Here is a 15,408-nt window from a genome sequence, read left to right on the forward strand (position 1 = left end):
TCTCCGGCATCAACAAAATAAAGTCTGAATGCATCTTTAAACCAACGGCAGCAGCTGAAAAGCGTCCCACTGTCGCGAGTGATGACTCTCAGCCGTCGCTGCAGTTATCTCGATATCTAAACATGTGGCAACATGATGCCGGTCAGATGGGATTTACTAAGTGGCAAAGCCATGACAAAGGTGTTTTGCGTATTAATGTAACTTAAATGCTGTAACAATAACGATTTAGCTCAAAGCACAGTGAGACCTTGCACACTCAAAGCACTTAGCAATGCGGTAGGTTCTTCACTTCATTGCCCTAAATGAAAGATCAATTTTTTTCTCAGAGGAGCCAATGGCTCAGATAATGGCTCACACGCACACCAATGTGACAGGAGTTGAACCGAATCAAGGCCAAGGTGGCCTGAGACGGGAGAAGGCGACACTGCACTGATAAAAAGACAAAGCTCCGTTTGTCATTACCATCGGGGGTTTACCCTTTGGCATGAAGACACGGGCGTGATGCCTCTACTTTTATCTCACCCATCTGTAAAGGCTCCACCGCGACCTACAACCCCCCAACACTCACAGACACACACCTCCTCAGACTCCTTTTTCTCATCTGCGAGTCGCATGACAAGTCATTGTTCTCATCTCCCCTTCACTCGTCTCTGCCCTTCCCAGGGGAGCTTTACGGGCCGTGACAGTAAAAACAGCTGTAGCACCAAAAACCGGTGCCGCAGCCTCACAACTCGCCAGTGTTTTGCGAAGGGAGGGCCGTAAATTAGAGGTGGCGGACAGGCCCCCTCAACCACCTGACCCCGGGGAGAGGCTCCACTGAGCAGTTGCTCGTCACGAAGAGACAATTCCTTTTATTTACTTGCTCGTTCAGCATACCAGCTTGAGTAAATGTGAATGGCAAGTGTGAAAACCTTTTAACGCTGTTATAAATGTCATGGGGCCGGTCAAGAGGGGACTGGGGCAGACGTGGAGCATGGAAACGAAGAACACCCCGTGAACAACATGCGTTCAGGCTTCGGAGGACCATTTAAAAGAAAAAGAAGATCGAATGTTTGCGTCGTTTTCAAAAGCCTCATTTCATAGATAGAAAGTGAACACGAATCGAAATCTCTGCATGTGGAGATGACTGTTGAGCACAGTCATGGCCTAAGTTTGTGCCCCTCGTGTGTAACTCCTTTACTGCGGAGTCACAGCGGTCGATCTCTGAACATTCATCCACATTGTTTTGAAACAGTGACACATGTCAAACCATCTGGACGAAAATATATTCCGTCCGCAGCATGATAAAAAAAAGAAGAAGTTAAAACTACTTTCTATCCAGGTAGCTGGAAATAACAGTATCTCATTTCTCATTGTGTATGATACGAGACAAACACGAAGCCATTCCTTTGCATTGAAATGGTAAGTATCTATATAAAGGATATATATATAAATACATCAAAATTCCCCGCTCGTCCCTCATGGGCGGCCTTCAAGCTCTGGTCTCCTCCCAGAGGCCTGGGCGCCTGAGGGTTCCGAGCATGTATCTGAGCTGCTCCTCGGACTGCTCTCTTCTGGACAGAGATCTCGGATGTCGTGTCTGTGCCGGATGTCGAGCCGCACTCCCAGTTTTGAGGGCTACGGCCCCGAGTGCTCCGATCACCACTGGCACCACTGTTGCCTTTCACTTCCCACATCTTTCCTCGCTCCTCTTTCAGCCCTCGGTATATTTTGAGCTTCTCGGGTTCCTTTTTTCTTGAAGTTCCTGTCGCTTGGGATTGCTACAACTATCACGACTGCCTTCCTCTGTTGTTCGTCACACCACCGCGATGACCGGTCGCTTGGCCCTCGCCATTTTATAAGTCTGGATGGGGAAGTCCCACGTGATCTTAGCTCGGTCACTCTCGACCACCTTTGGAGGTGTCGTCCATTTTGACCTACGTACTCGCAGATGTTCCAGCCACTTGGTTATGGGGTTCCATATATATGAATATGTATCTCACAATATTGACATAGACGTATATAACAGATGGTGAAACATTTTTGAAGACATTTTGTTTTTTTGACATTATACAGTTGGTGTAGATTAAATACTTTTCCTCTTGGATGGTTCTAGATCTTTTAAGGTTAAGGGAACACCCTCAGAGCAGCAGTGAGTGTTGTTCAAGGCCCCGCTGGGTTTTTCCAAAGACCACAGAATTTTTTTCTGGAAAAAAAGAAAAGAAAACGCTTACCTGTGTGACTCAACGTTAGTGTCAACACACGACTGGTGGGGCTTTACTGAATAAAACTGCCCCCCCCCCCCCCCCCCCCCCCCCAAAAAAAAATAGTTCATCAATGCTTAACAGAGCGAGAACTGAGCTAACAGCGTGTGCCACTAAAAAAACTAGGAGGAGGCCATGAGACGCAGCGAGAAGGATCCATGATTCAGAGCGGGTTTGGCACGGGGCAGCTGGTCTATCTCTGCATCTCGGACATCGCTATCAGCAGGAGACATGACGACCGGTCCCTGTCCGCCTGCTGGCGTATGTCGCGGCTCCGAGGAGCCAGGAGTATCTGCCTCACGGGGCCTCCGGGAGGTTACCTAATGTTATCGTAGCTATTTGTAGCATTTATAAGCCTCCGCGCGGCCCCCGGACTGGGAGCCCGGCGTCCTGTAAGTATCGAAGCAGCTGTTTATGAGCTGCAAAGGAACAATAGGTTGACCCACGAGTGATGGGAAGGAAACACCTCAGTTACACAAGTTGGAGCCTGCGGGCCAGTCCCCACACATGTTGGTACCCTGCCATCGCCGGCGGTCAGGGTGTGGTCTTCTCTTCCTGAAAAAGTCCTGTAACGGGCTGCTGTCTGGGTCATCTGTCTTGTTCCAGCTCATGCTTCGGTTTCCTGTCCATGTCATTTAGTCATTCAAACCATTTTATTCACTCTCACTTCCACACTTCTTTTTTTTTTGGTTTTGTTCTGCCCTCTTAAAACATCCTCTCTCTCTCTCTGGATTCTCCTGTTTCGATTCATGCTCATGTCACTCTCGCGACTGGTCATTGTTGTTCACTCTTTCTGCAACAAATGTATCTTCATCTCGTTCGGCTCTGGGCCTCGATTACCAACTCCCGTCTCCTCCTTCTGCCCGTCTCTAGATGGGTTTGAGGTTTTTACTGTGAAACGTGTGGGTGGGGAAGAAAAAGTATTTTCTGTGCAGAAAAATGATAACCTATCATTTCACAGTCTTGGTTCTCAGCCTGTCTAGATGGGTTTGCTCCCAGCAGTGTCACTTGGTGTCTCCAGAAATGTTTTTTATAGTGTCTCAAGGTCTGAGTGGGGCCATGCTGTGGGCTCAACCCCGCGACCCGCTCCTCTCGCTGTCTCGACCCCCATCAGGTTTCCTCCTGTTTTTCAGCTCCTATGCCAATTTAGCTGGCGCTTCTCGTCGTGCCACTTTGGAGAAGAAGGCGAAGAACATTCTGTGCACGTTCCTCATCTTTCTCAGCCTCCCTTACTGTCAAAAGCCTCGCTTGCTGAAGACAGGCAGAGCAATTATCAAAAGCTGGAAAGTAGCTATCACCCCCCCCCCCCCCCCCCCCCCCCAGAAATTGCACAGAAATTGTGAAGAGAGAGGGTTTTGGAGTTACCAAGGAAACATGTCAAATCACTGAGGGATCGAGATTACCTCGACACATGAATAAGTGTACCGAACTAAACACTTAGTATTTAATATTTATGAAATGAAAAACAAATTAATCCCAACTTTGCTTTTGTGTTATTTCAGGTAAATCCACCTTTTAGTTCAAAAGTTTACCTGCAAAGTAAAAATGATATAATGACATTATAAGTGAAAGCACCTTATACTTAAACAGTTAGATAAACTACAATTCAGGTATTCATTTTAAAAATAATAATAAAAAGCATACTCATGTAAGCCAAAATCACGACTTATTAAGGCTACGTTCAGAACAACGTTGGCCCTGAATCAAAAAACGCATCTCCCTAATTCAGACTGACAGTGCAGCGATGGGGCCAGCACAAGAATACGGCAGGTCGTCCGGCAATAAATAAGAACCTGACTCCACTTTTGCCACAAAATAACATGATGTCTTCTGGCTGAGTTGACATGACACAACAGACAGGAAAGCGTAGTCCACATTCCTGGTGGATTTTGACAAAGTGCCTTAGAATCTCATTATTTTGATTTAGTGAATCAAAAGTTTGACTTTGTATTGTGTTTTTTATTTCTACTTGCATAGCTTGTGATCTTTTCTTTTTTACTTGTCCTGGAAGAAATAATCTTACTGCACACATGGAGTACAGCAAAGCAATTTAGCAGAGAATAAAACATACTTTTAATTACATTTTTTGAGAAAAGGAAGCATTCAACTGCCTATAGCTTTTCAGAGTCATTTTCCAAGAAAGAAAACAATGAAAAAGGGCCTGGACTGTTGAAGTCACATAACTTCAAACCAACAAAAGAGGATAATCAGCTCTTCGTTTAGCCTTATTCCCTCCCGTCATATGGCAGCTGAAATGCCCAAGTAACGATTTGAGGCCTGTTAACGCTGCACTGCTAATGACAGCTCTCAAAGTTGACGACACTGAATCTTCAAGAAGTCCATTGGAATGCAAAGCCAGCTCTCTGCTGCTTTCTCATCAGAAGAGCAAAACTCTTTTATGGATTTTGCCCAGTGTCTAAAGTTACTGAACTCTGTCAGGTTGCATCCACGTTCATGAATCCTGGCACTAAGAACACCAGACAACAGCCGTGAGGATGTTAGTCGTCTCACGTTTGCTGTAAATTAAATGCATGGCGATTTAGAAGGGGAAGAAAAGCTTGAGTGTTTGAAGTCATTTGTGATGGGACAGCTTTCATACACTCCTCTGTTTATGCATCGGATGACGCTTTATTACATTTTCTATTATGTTAATGCTCACTGCCATGTCTGGCATCATGCTCATGTGCTGTATGTTTCAAATAAGGGATTAAAAGAAAAAAGGCACATGCACTGTAAATGGGCTATAAAACGTCTGACCTGCTGATATATACTATTGTCCAACAGCCCGCAGAACAAGAACGAACAGATGGACGTCTTCAAAGTTAGATTTGGGAAAAGAGTGATGACAAAGAAAAGTGATCAGCTATTTAACATGTGGCTACGAGCGAGAACATAGCTGCATGCAGGGGGAAAACCGTTGGTGTAATTGCCAGAGTAGAAGATTTTCTGTTAAATAACAGGTTGCCTTTCATCCAGTCTGCTCGAGCAACAGCTTGCAGACATTCATGGGGGGTGACGTTGCAAAGGCACGATGGGGCTGCGGCCAAAAGGCACAACAGGCAGAACTTGCACAGGGAACTGCCAACTATTTTTTGCATTTGTTCTGAAGTTATGGGAGCTTTTGAAACCCTATAATGACGCCTTTGGCCCGGCTATGCTTTGTTTATGCACAGCAGGGACTCGCTGAGAATGAGCACAGGCAGCCTTTTAAGGCTCACACAAAAGAACCGCTCATTGCCAACTTCAGATTACTTCAGGACCACGTATTTAACTCGCACATTCTGATTGGAACAAAGGAAACGCTGTAGGATGTATATTCCATATCATTAGCTGCAAAATGGCACAAGGGAGATGTGTCTCTCGCACAGAGGGAGACATTGGGGCGGTTGATACGAAGCCCTAGGGGCCATGTGGGTCAAATGAGAGAAAGACTCCATCCTATATGTGGGCACTCTCTTGCACATACTCACATACTTTCTGGCCCAATCCAAACCCCCAACCAACAAACACACACATATATTTGAGGCAGAAATGCTGAAGAAAATAGACTCCTTTTTAATTACATCCCAGCAGTAGCCACAGGGAACAAATCTGAAACTGGACAATGGAATGTACATTACAGGTAAAAATCCACTCCATGTATAACTGCAACAAGCAACAATCACTCCAGATACACGACAACAAGGCTGACACAAGGTGTTTTACAATCATGGAGCCGACGCAGATTGAAAGCATCTGAGGAATCCCAGTCGAGAATATAGTCAGATCGTTCCAAATGTGACCTTTGGGTTTGATTTGTTCAGCGATGCACGACTGGTCACAATGTGAAGATTTAATAATCCCAGTGATATGAACTTCAACTGTGTGTGTAGTCTTCAAGCAAAACAGCACTAATCTGCTAATGTGCCAATCAGTGCAACCCCCAACTTCACACTGATGTGAGCGGAATTGGATGTTCCTGAATATATATTTAATTCACTTTAGATTAGCTTTATTTAAATGGCCAGAATGATAAATATGTTCAGCGGATTTCTCTCTTATTTGTCGCCACTTGTTGAGTAACAGAAAAAAATCTTGCGCATCTGATCGATGTCTAACCTGAAAGACGTGCTAGTGAATAACAGTATAAAAACAAGGAGGCATGGAGGGATTTTTTATGTTCAAATGAAGTCAGCTGGAATCAGTAAAGAAGAGCGTCAGCTCAGAGTTCAGCCTCGTTCCACACAAGACCCCAACCTCACAAGTGCAGATACTGGGGTTTGTGTGGATCCATTCCATTGCTCCCCAAAAAGTCTCTACGTGGTCCTTGACATGGTTTTTACATATTTAAACCCCTTTTCCTCAAGTCCTCTCTGGCCTCTTGGATCTGCTGCTGCAGCTCCAGCGCCGCCTCCTCGCAGTCATTGAAGGTGGCCAGCCTGTATCCCACCGTGGCCAGCGAGTAGCAGCCGAACGACACCAGCAGGTAGAGCGGCATCGGCCAGGCGACCTCCCGGTACGTGCGCGACAGGCGCAGGTCCAACAGGTCGAAAGTGACCACGGCCCAGACTGCGACCACCAGCGACACACCGAGCAGCCACTGTTGGAGTTTAGTCATGACGAGACCCCGCGGCGATTTCAGGTGAGCAGCCGGAAACACAAACCCTGAGAGAGAGAGAGACGAACAGTCAGGAAGCGATGGTTTTACTTAGCTTAGCTTTTAGCCACAGCAAAGTAGCAGCACCGTGTTAGCTTATGCTGCTACCACACAGAAGGCGGACAAACAGCCAGGGGACGACATGGTTGTCACAGACATGATGAACGCAATGGGTTTAATTAAACTAATCGATCGTTAATAGAGCACTTTGATCACATAATCAGATTAAAAAGCCATAATCCCCCCCCAAAACTCCGATGTGTTTACCTCCTCTCAAGCGCCACCTCAGCTCTGCGCACGTTGATGACGTTGTAAACCCCGACGCCTTATGGGTAATGCAGTTCCCTTTACCAAAACCTGACTTCTTGTTTGTTTTTTTGTAACTTTCATATCTTTCGCAGACATTTTTACTCACAAGCAACAAACATACTTTTATTATTGTTTATATTCCATACATATTCAAAATGAGAATGAATAGGTTAGCTCCATTTTGCACCGCCACTGTTTGCTCTTATTTATTTTCAAGTTTCATGTTTATATTTTTAGGTTTCTATATTTTTATAATGTCAATTTTTTATTTTGATAAATGTGTTCTGCTTTGAATTGTAACTGTCACATAAGCTGCAGGATTTCCTTTGGGAACAATAAACGATCTATCTATTTATCTATATATAGTATCACACAGCCGTGATGTAATTGTTTATTAAATTCCTATTATGATCTATAATACCTGTCTCGTTGAAATAATCAGCCACTAGAGAGGAGTGAGAGGACAAGATGGATCGCTGCGACTTCTTGGGTTTCACTTCTCAATAAATCTCAATGTTGTTGCTGACCGTGTTTTTCATTGAAACACTGCACAAGACTGTCGTCTGATGCATTAACACCGGTGCCCTGTCAGCCGAGCGAGAGAAAACCATTTGTTTCGAGCCTGTAAGAGGCCCCCACTCAGACTTTTAACAAGCACTGGAGCTCTAACTGTTTCTGTGTCGTCCTCTTAATTTAGAAAAGCCATTTTGAAAATTAGCCCACCATTAGCAGTCGCTGAAAGCTATCCATAAATACTAATGTTGTTCCAAAGCGAGGAATCCAACAACAATTTCATTAGGGGCTCCCTGGGAGCTCACAGTTGTCGGAGCTCCGTGTCTCTTTGGGTGCAATGGGGCACGTCCTCGCACTCAGGGCAGTGAATTGTCCAGGTGCAGAGGGCAAAAACCTCTCCAGGGTGAAATCATGAAGAGTGGGAGACGTAAACACCATTCACTCAACCGCGGAGAGAGACACCTTATGGAGCCACTGAGAAATAAACATCATTCTTTGGGGAAAAATGGAGAGTTATTCTTAGGACCGTGGTGTTTATGTTTGTCTGCACCAGTGTTAATAGTGTAAGTGATGATCTGTGTGCCCGCGAGAGCATTTAAGCACATTCCCTTCCCTTTGTGCAGGCTGGCAGGAAAGCAAGGGTTTATCTTTAGTTTGCTGAAAATGTAGATGTTTTGTTTCATGTGGGTTGAGGTTGCTTTATCTCGTGAATGGCTTTGTGATTTAGAAGTGGCAGCAGCACAGGGAGTTTTCATTCATTCATTCATTCATCGTCTACCGCTTTATCCATTTAAGGGTCGCGGGGGGTCGCTGGAGCCAATCCCAGCTAACATTGGGCGAGAGGCGGGGTTCACCCCGGACAGGTCGCCAGCCTATCGCAGGGCCACATACAGATACAGACAATCATTCACTCTCACATTCACACCTAAGGTCAATTTAGAGTCTCCAATGAACCTAACCCCATTCTGCATGTCTTTGGAGTGTGGGAGGAAGCCGGAGAACCCGGAGAGAACCCATGCAAACTCCACACAGAAAGGCCCTGGTTGAACCGGGATTCGAACCCAGAACCTTCTTGCTGTGAGGCGAAAGTGCTAACCACTACACCACCGTGCAGCCCTTAGCACAGGGAGTTGCAACTTATTATTACTTTCATAATTTGTACGTCCATTTTCTTCAGTCCAATGTAACATTTTCACAGTCACAAAAATCCAAGACATATTTAATTTACTATGATATAAAAGAAAAGAAGCAGTAGATCCTGATATTTGATTAACATAAACCACTAATTATTTGCCATTGTCCGGCAGATGAATTTTTAAAATTTGTGGTCAGTTAACTTTCTGTCAATGAAAACCTAATGCCTATATAAGTGTGTCAATGAAGGAAACAACATAGAGGAACATTTAAAAGTAGGGATTCCAATAAATGAAGAAAAAAATCGCACTCAAATCATAACAGGCCTGTTTCGCAGCAGACCGTTTGACTTGTCGCAGTAAGAAAGATCTACGTGTCCCAGCTATGGATTTTATTATTTACACCTGTGCTTTCCCCCTTGTGACGTGTCAACGTGTCCTCTTTTTGTTTAATTCATATTTTAATGCAATGCTACACTCAAGGTCGGGTTACTCCACTGTCACAATAAGACGAAAAAAAAACTGAAGCCAGGTGGGCTTACACATGACATGCTGCATCATTACCTGCATCATAGCGGGTGCTGTGTCCCACCTGTGTTCTGTCGGTATGAGCAGCAGTGTGTGTGTGTGTGTGTGTGTGTGTGTGTGTGTGTGTGTGTGTGTGCGTGCGTGTGTGTGTGTGTGTGTTGGAACAGTCGAGCTGGCTTTTCTCAATGCATCTCCCTGCCAACACCTGTTCCGTTCCAGTACTCAGGAAACCTGTGATCCAGCCGAGAAGGCCTGGCAGACACAACACGTAACAGCCTGCGAGCGGGAGGGGCACTGAAAACAGAGAGAGAGGGACATCGCCGAGACTGAGAAAGAATGAGATAGAGAGAGAGAGAGAGAGACATGCAGAGTGTGACAAGAAAGTAGACAGTGTTGAGAGGGAATGGAGCAGTTATTCTTGATAAACAAGCAGAAATAGGGGGGGGGGGGGGGTGTCCATAGTTAATGGGGCAAAAGAGAGAAAGCTCAGAGGACCAGGAATGAAGAGAAGGGGTGACGGAGTATGTGGATGAAAGAAGAGATGGCAACAGAGAAAAGAGGAGAGGAGGGAGGCGAGGGAGCAGACAGGGCAGAGTAGTTTAGACAAGGGGAGGGGGGTGAAATCGAGGGGGGGGGGGGATTTGCAGGTGCAGCTTGAACAACCAATGACCTTAATAGTGTGTCAAATCCAGCTGTTGCTTATCCAGACTTTTCTTCAATCCCCCCCGCAGCTCCTCTAACTGCGCAACACATGCTGCGTGCAGCACCTCGGTTCCCACAGCACAGACAGTGTGTGGGGCGGTGCAGACACGGAGAGGGAACGAGGAGAGAGAAGCACGAGGACATGCAGTGTGTGTGGTGAAGACGGAGCCATGGCAGAGAAGTCGCTTCATCCCCAAGAGCAGAAATGGGCGTGACGCCGTGACTCCATCCAGAGTGCAAAGATAAGGGGCATAGATAAAACAGGAAAAGTGGTAATGGAGAGTTGTGTCGACTCTATCTCCCTGGCTTTGTCAATATTAGTAGAGTGAAAGGTCCAGATAAGAATGTGCGCTACTAAAGAGCTATACGGGGATCAAGATTTGCTGTACGATAATTATTGTGTAATATGGCAAGTGTGTGGAACGAGAGCTGGAGAGGTGGAGAAAACCAGACAGGCGGAGGGAGAGAGAGAGAGAGAGAGAGAGAGAGAGAGAGAGAGAGAACGAGAGAGAGAGAGAGGGAGAGAGAGAGAACGAGAGAGAGAGAGAGCATGTGCAAGTGCTGTTTGAGATAACAATAGAGCTCGGACTCAAAAACAGGAACTCTCTGTTTCCTGAGCTGCAGAGCTTAGCTGTGTGTAATGTTGTCATTGTGTGTGTGTGTGTGTGTGTGTGTGGGTGTGTGTGTGTGTGTGTGTGTGTGTGTGTGTGTGTGTGTGTGTTTGGGAAAAGGAAAGGGTGACTAAAAGTGCGTCACCGTGTCCTGATTCCGGGACATCGCCGGTGGAAGAATGTCCCGGAGAGCCCGAAATCTTACAAGCTCGGGTTTTGTTATGAGATTCTGGCCCAGAAAAGCACCAGCTTGAATCGACTGGAGCCGGGAAGTTGAAAGCCAGACCTCGTCAGAAAACTACGTGTGTTTTTTTTTGGTTTTTCTTTTGTTTTCTTAAGGATTAAGGATAAGGCCCACCTCAGGTTTATTCGGAAACTAATTTCAGACAATAATTCAGAAGAAATTTAAAGATGTAGCCACGGCAAATTCCTTTATTTTCTAAAAAGATCTGAAGAGTCCAAAGTCCAATTGAAGTCTAAAGTCAAGCAATTAAAATCAGGTCCAACCTCACACCAAGGTGGACAACAAGGCATAAGTAGTAAAAGATTGATTGTACCTTGCACTCATTATTCCATTGCACAATAAAATTGCAAACAAAGATAAAGATAAAAACCATCTCAATGATATAAAATATAAACATCATGAAACTACAACAACAGGCAAAGTCCAAGAAAAAAATCAGTGCAAGTTTCTCAGTTTGACTGTGAATATGACACTGCATTTGAACATTTTCCCTTCAAAGCATGTTTGAATAGTTTCTTTTTACACGGCTGAGACCAAGCAGTCCCGTACATAGGCGTAATATTAGCCTATTCATAATTGAATATTCCCATCTGGCAAAATTAACTGTGACAGTAGTGTGAACTCTGCCTCTTTTAGCACATCAAAAATGTGAAACTTGAAGTCTGTAGGGAGCTAAGTTAGCAGGTCAAGTCAAGTCCAGACCGCACCAAGTGAAGCTGTGCTCGAGTTTGTCGGATGACTTTGCAAGTTTGAGCAGCGGCTCCTCCGACAGGTGAGGTGAGTACGCATCAGAGTGGACGCACCGGGGCGGGGAGACTGTTGATACTTCTCATCAGGGGTCCTCGATTCCAAACAGGGCTCCTGAAGGTTTCGACGTTGACGGGCACGCTGCTCACAAATATCCTTGAGTCAAGATCATTTAGGGACGGCGAGAGTCTGTGTGAAATTGCCAGGATAATAGTTGTGGGGACCCCTGTGCTACTTAGGGCCCACTTAATGAAGTCCTGGGCTCCTCAAGTGGGTGGGAGGTCAGAGTGTGGTCAAGTGTGACCAGTCTGAACCATGTGAGAGTAGCACTTGTCGTGCTCTCTGTGGCCCGAGTGAAGACACGCACCTGTTTCATATGCTGCTGTGACGGCCGGAGTGAAACAGCAGAGGAATGCGCCCCCCCCCCAACCCCAGCCCCAACCCCAACCCCAACCCCACCCCTTCTCTCTCTCTCTCTCTCTCTCTCTCTCTCTCTCTCTCTCTCCTTGTCTCAGTGCTGTCCTAATGGATCTCATCACACGGCCCTGCGTTTGCCCCACTAGCGCTTCGTTTGTTGACCTTTATATGACGTCGTTACTTGTTATCTTCATGGGTTGTGTAATTCTGCCCCCATAACTCAGCCCCCTCAACCACGAGTGTGTGTGTGTGTGTGTGTGTGTGTGGGTCTGATCAAATGCTCCTTGTCAGTGTAACGGCCATTTACAATGGCATGAGCTTGATGATGTCTCCCTCCTCCGTCTATGTATCCTCTCCTCTCGCCCGGGAACACAATGTCCTTTAGCATTAGCATTATTGACAGTGGAACTAATTGGCACATGGTTATGAGAGTTTCCCCCCCCCCAGGCCATTTTAAATTGGACTGCACAATTTCCTTCCACATCTGATAAGCGAGGCCCTCACACGGGACCCGAGGAGGTATTGATTATAAATGTATTAATGTGGGTCAGTGCAGCGTACCCAGCACGGGGTGGATGATAGAGGGCTACATGTCTAGACTCGAATAAACTGACCTCATCATGTGTGTACATAATGGATGGTAGTTGGGGGGGGGGGGGGGGGGGGGGGGGGGGGGGTTCTGTCTCGCACTCTTATCTGCCCACTACATCATTTCCCTTTGATAGATCTCTGGCACACAGCAGGTCTGAGGGGGCAGCTACTGTTGAGGTGCATCAAGTCGTATACAGCTGCAAGCCACCAGGAAGAAGACGACAGCACAGCTCGCCAATATCGCCATCGATTCCAGCGTCGACATTGAAAACTTTATCGATTGATTTCACCGATGCAAATGAGGGGAGCTCTGGAGAAACAAGGGGCACGCGTTGGACAGTCAAACACGCCGAACTGAACGTGAAGTCGCACATACCAACGCTCATTAGGCCAAGCGATGGATGCAAGCATCACTGACTTCGTACAAGACGTTGCCTTTGGTCTCTCGTTATATAGACAATGTCCTCTGTTGTTCCACCAAATTAGGTTCTGGCATTCAGTGCTGAAGTCATGTTGCCGTCCGCGCCCAGAGAACCCACGTGGGCTCAGTCATCCGGGCACACATCGATACGCTTTCAACCGAGTCTACAAAAACTAATTATATCACATTTTATACTCAAACAAGCTCGAGGTAAATGGTTGTGCAGTACGTCACATAAAATCAATAACTGAGACCCGGAAGCTGGAGCCACATAACTATGTCATCATTGCTGTCATCAGTTTTGGGAGTTGAAATCACGCACAAATGCGATGCAGATTTGCCGACGCTTTAGTGACTGTCAACGACTTTACGTTGAAAATGCAAAAGGTCAAGGATTGAAGGATTATGGATTTGTGGTGGGCAGTGGGTAATACCCTGCAAGCTGCTTGAGGCCCCCTCTGACAGGCGTGACTGTCTGTCACTGCCGGTAATTGAAGTTGATTAGGTGAGACTGCTGCTCTTTGGTCCTGTCTATCTCCTGTACTCTGGACACAAGCCATAAGGTGCCCCCTCCTCACGTGTTACACCCCAAGACTGCGACTGCTTGACCTCCCAGAAATCTGACCCCGACGCTCCTTCGCTGCTCCCCCAGGCACCTGCCAACCTTTCACCCCTTCACTGGGCGAGCATCTGGAAGGTGAGGAGAGACAGACGAGGAGGCCAGGGCGGGCTGCTGGGGAGTATTGACACGGTAACAGATCGGACTACAGCGTCGTCCGACTTCAGAGGGGTGTTTAGACTGTTTTATCCCTCATCATAGATCAAATAGCAACTCCCCCTCCACCACTCCATGTGTACATATGCCGGTATCTGTTGTTACACGTCCGTCTGCTACTTTATTTCTCTCCCTCACTCATTCTGGCTTTTCTTTCTTTCTTTGACTGTACACACATATCACGCAGACTATGATGTATGCACAGCTGGGCTCGACAGAGCCGTCCAGGAAAAACCTGTGGTTTACGGATCCCCTGTTGACATTCTGATTTGACTCTCCTTTCACTTTTCGGGGACCTGGAATTTTAACTGTGCAGGGGTTATTGACTCAGCATGTCTGACCATGGTGGAAAAACCACTCAAAAAATGCTGCATCCTGACCGAGTGAATGGACACGCCACATGCGACACGGAGCTCAATCAAAAAATCCTGGTTTCTGACCACACACGCAATGGTCCCACACCTGCTCACGACATTTCTTTACGAGGGAACTTTCGATTCATTCGTCCCGCTGAAATGCTATTCCACACCTCGGTTTTATGGAAACAATAATATCCTAGTTGTTACGTTACAGGCAGGAGTGTAAAAACATACAGTATATCTGAAGTCAGGCGAACATTAAAGTTACAACTTAGGTCCAAAAAGATACGTAATACCGTTTGGCCCACTTCACACACTTGATCAAAAAGACAGGATTTTAGTGTTTTAAACCAGCGAAGCGTTCCTTTGGGTTCTGAATGAAACAATTTCTTAAGGATGGGATATCCCCTCCTGGGTTTCACTCTGAAGTTACACCTGCAATAACAACGTTTTGGGCCCCTGATGAGCAGTGGAAACAAGTTCTCGACACAACGTTGACAGATCATCACCTCTTCATTTGCTGTGGTGAACTTACACTTAACTTACAGTTGCATATTTACACATCCAGCAGTTATGGGGTAATACTATCATCCACTTGCAGCCGCATTTCTGCGTCCAGTCAAATGTAAGTCCAATATCCTCTATCCGCTTTTAGCTCTGCTTTACCAACTCCTGCTAAAAGCTCCACTGTGGTCACGTCCTAGTCACACATTTTGTCCGTCTGCCATAATAGATGCTGAGCAGTTTGTGTACACTGGGCTTTCAGAAAAGGATTAATCAAAGCAGTGTTTTAACAACTTGTAGTTGCTTTCTTGCTAAAAGTCAGTTGAAAAAAATTGATACAATGTCTTTGTTTGTTCAGTAAATAGGAAGCTAATTGGGAAAAGATAGGAAATAATTGTGCACACTACAACAAATAAAATTGCACACATGCCGTTTTTACACTTTGTTCTTTTGTACAAATCAGGCAAATGAGATATAACCCGTTATCAGTGAACTGTAGAGATGCTAGCAGGCAAAAGCCATGTCCTTTTGTATTAAGTCTCAGCCTAGCTACGCTACCTGTCAGCCGGCTGTGCTGCTGTAATCAATACTAATATTAATGAGCAGACAGTAGATTGGTGGAAATCTTCTCATTTGAACTCTTGGCAAGAAAGCAAATAAGCGTAACCTATTTCC

At 45.9% G+C, this 15,408-nt stretch overlaps 1 protein-coding gene across 1 annotated transcript; it reads right to left on the minus strand.

Moving 5' to 3' along the window:
- Positions 1 to 5,775: 5,775 nt before the first annotated feature.
- On the minus strand, positions 5,776 to 7,193 carry dpm3 (dolichyl-phosphate mannosyltransferase subunit 3, regulatory). The gene is made up of 2 exons (XM_035621189.2): positions 7,147 to 7,193; positions 5,776 to 6,887 (listed from the first exon to the last, which is right to left on the minus strand). Exon 2 carries the CDS (start codon positions 6,838 to 6,840, stop codon positions 6,562 to 6,564), a length of 279 nt encoding a protein of 92 aa, XP_035477082.2. The 5' UTR covers positions 6,841 to 6,887; positions 7,147 to 7,193; the 3' UTR covers positions 5,776 to 6,561.
- Positions 7,194 to 15,408: the final 8,215 nt, after the last annotated feature.

This window comes from Scophthalmus maximus, chromosome 22 (genome assembly GCF_022379125.1).
Source record: "Scophthalmus maximus strain ysfricsl-2021 chromosome 22, ASM2237912v1, whole genome shotgun sequence".
Classification (NCBI taxonomy): domain Eukaryota; kingdom Metazoa; phylum Chordata; class Actinopteri; order Pleuronectiformes; family Scophthalmidae; genus Scophthalmus; species Scophthalmus maximus.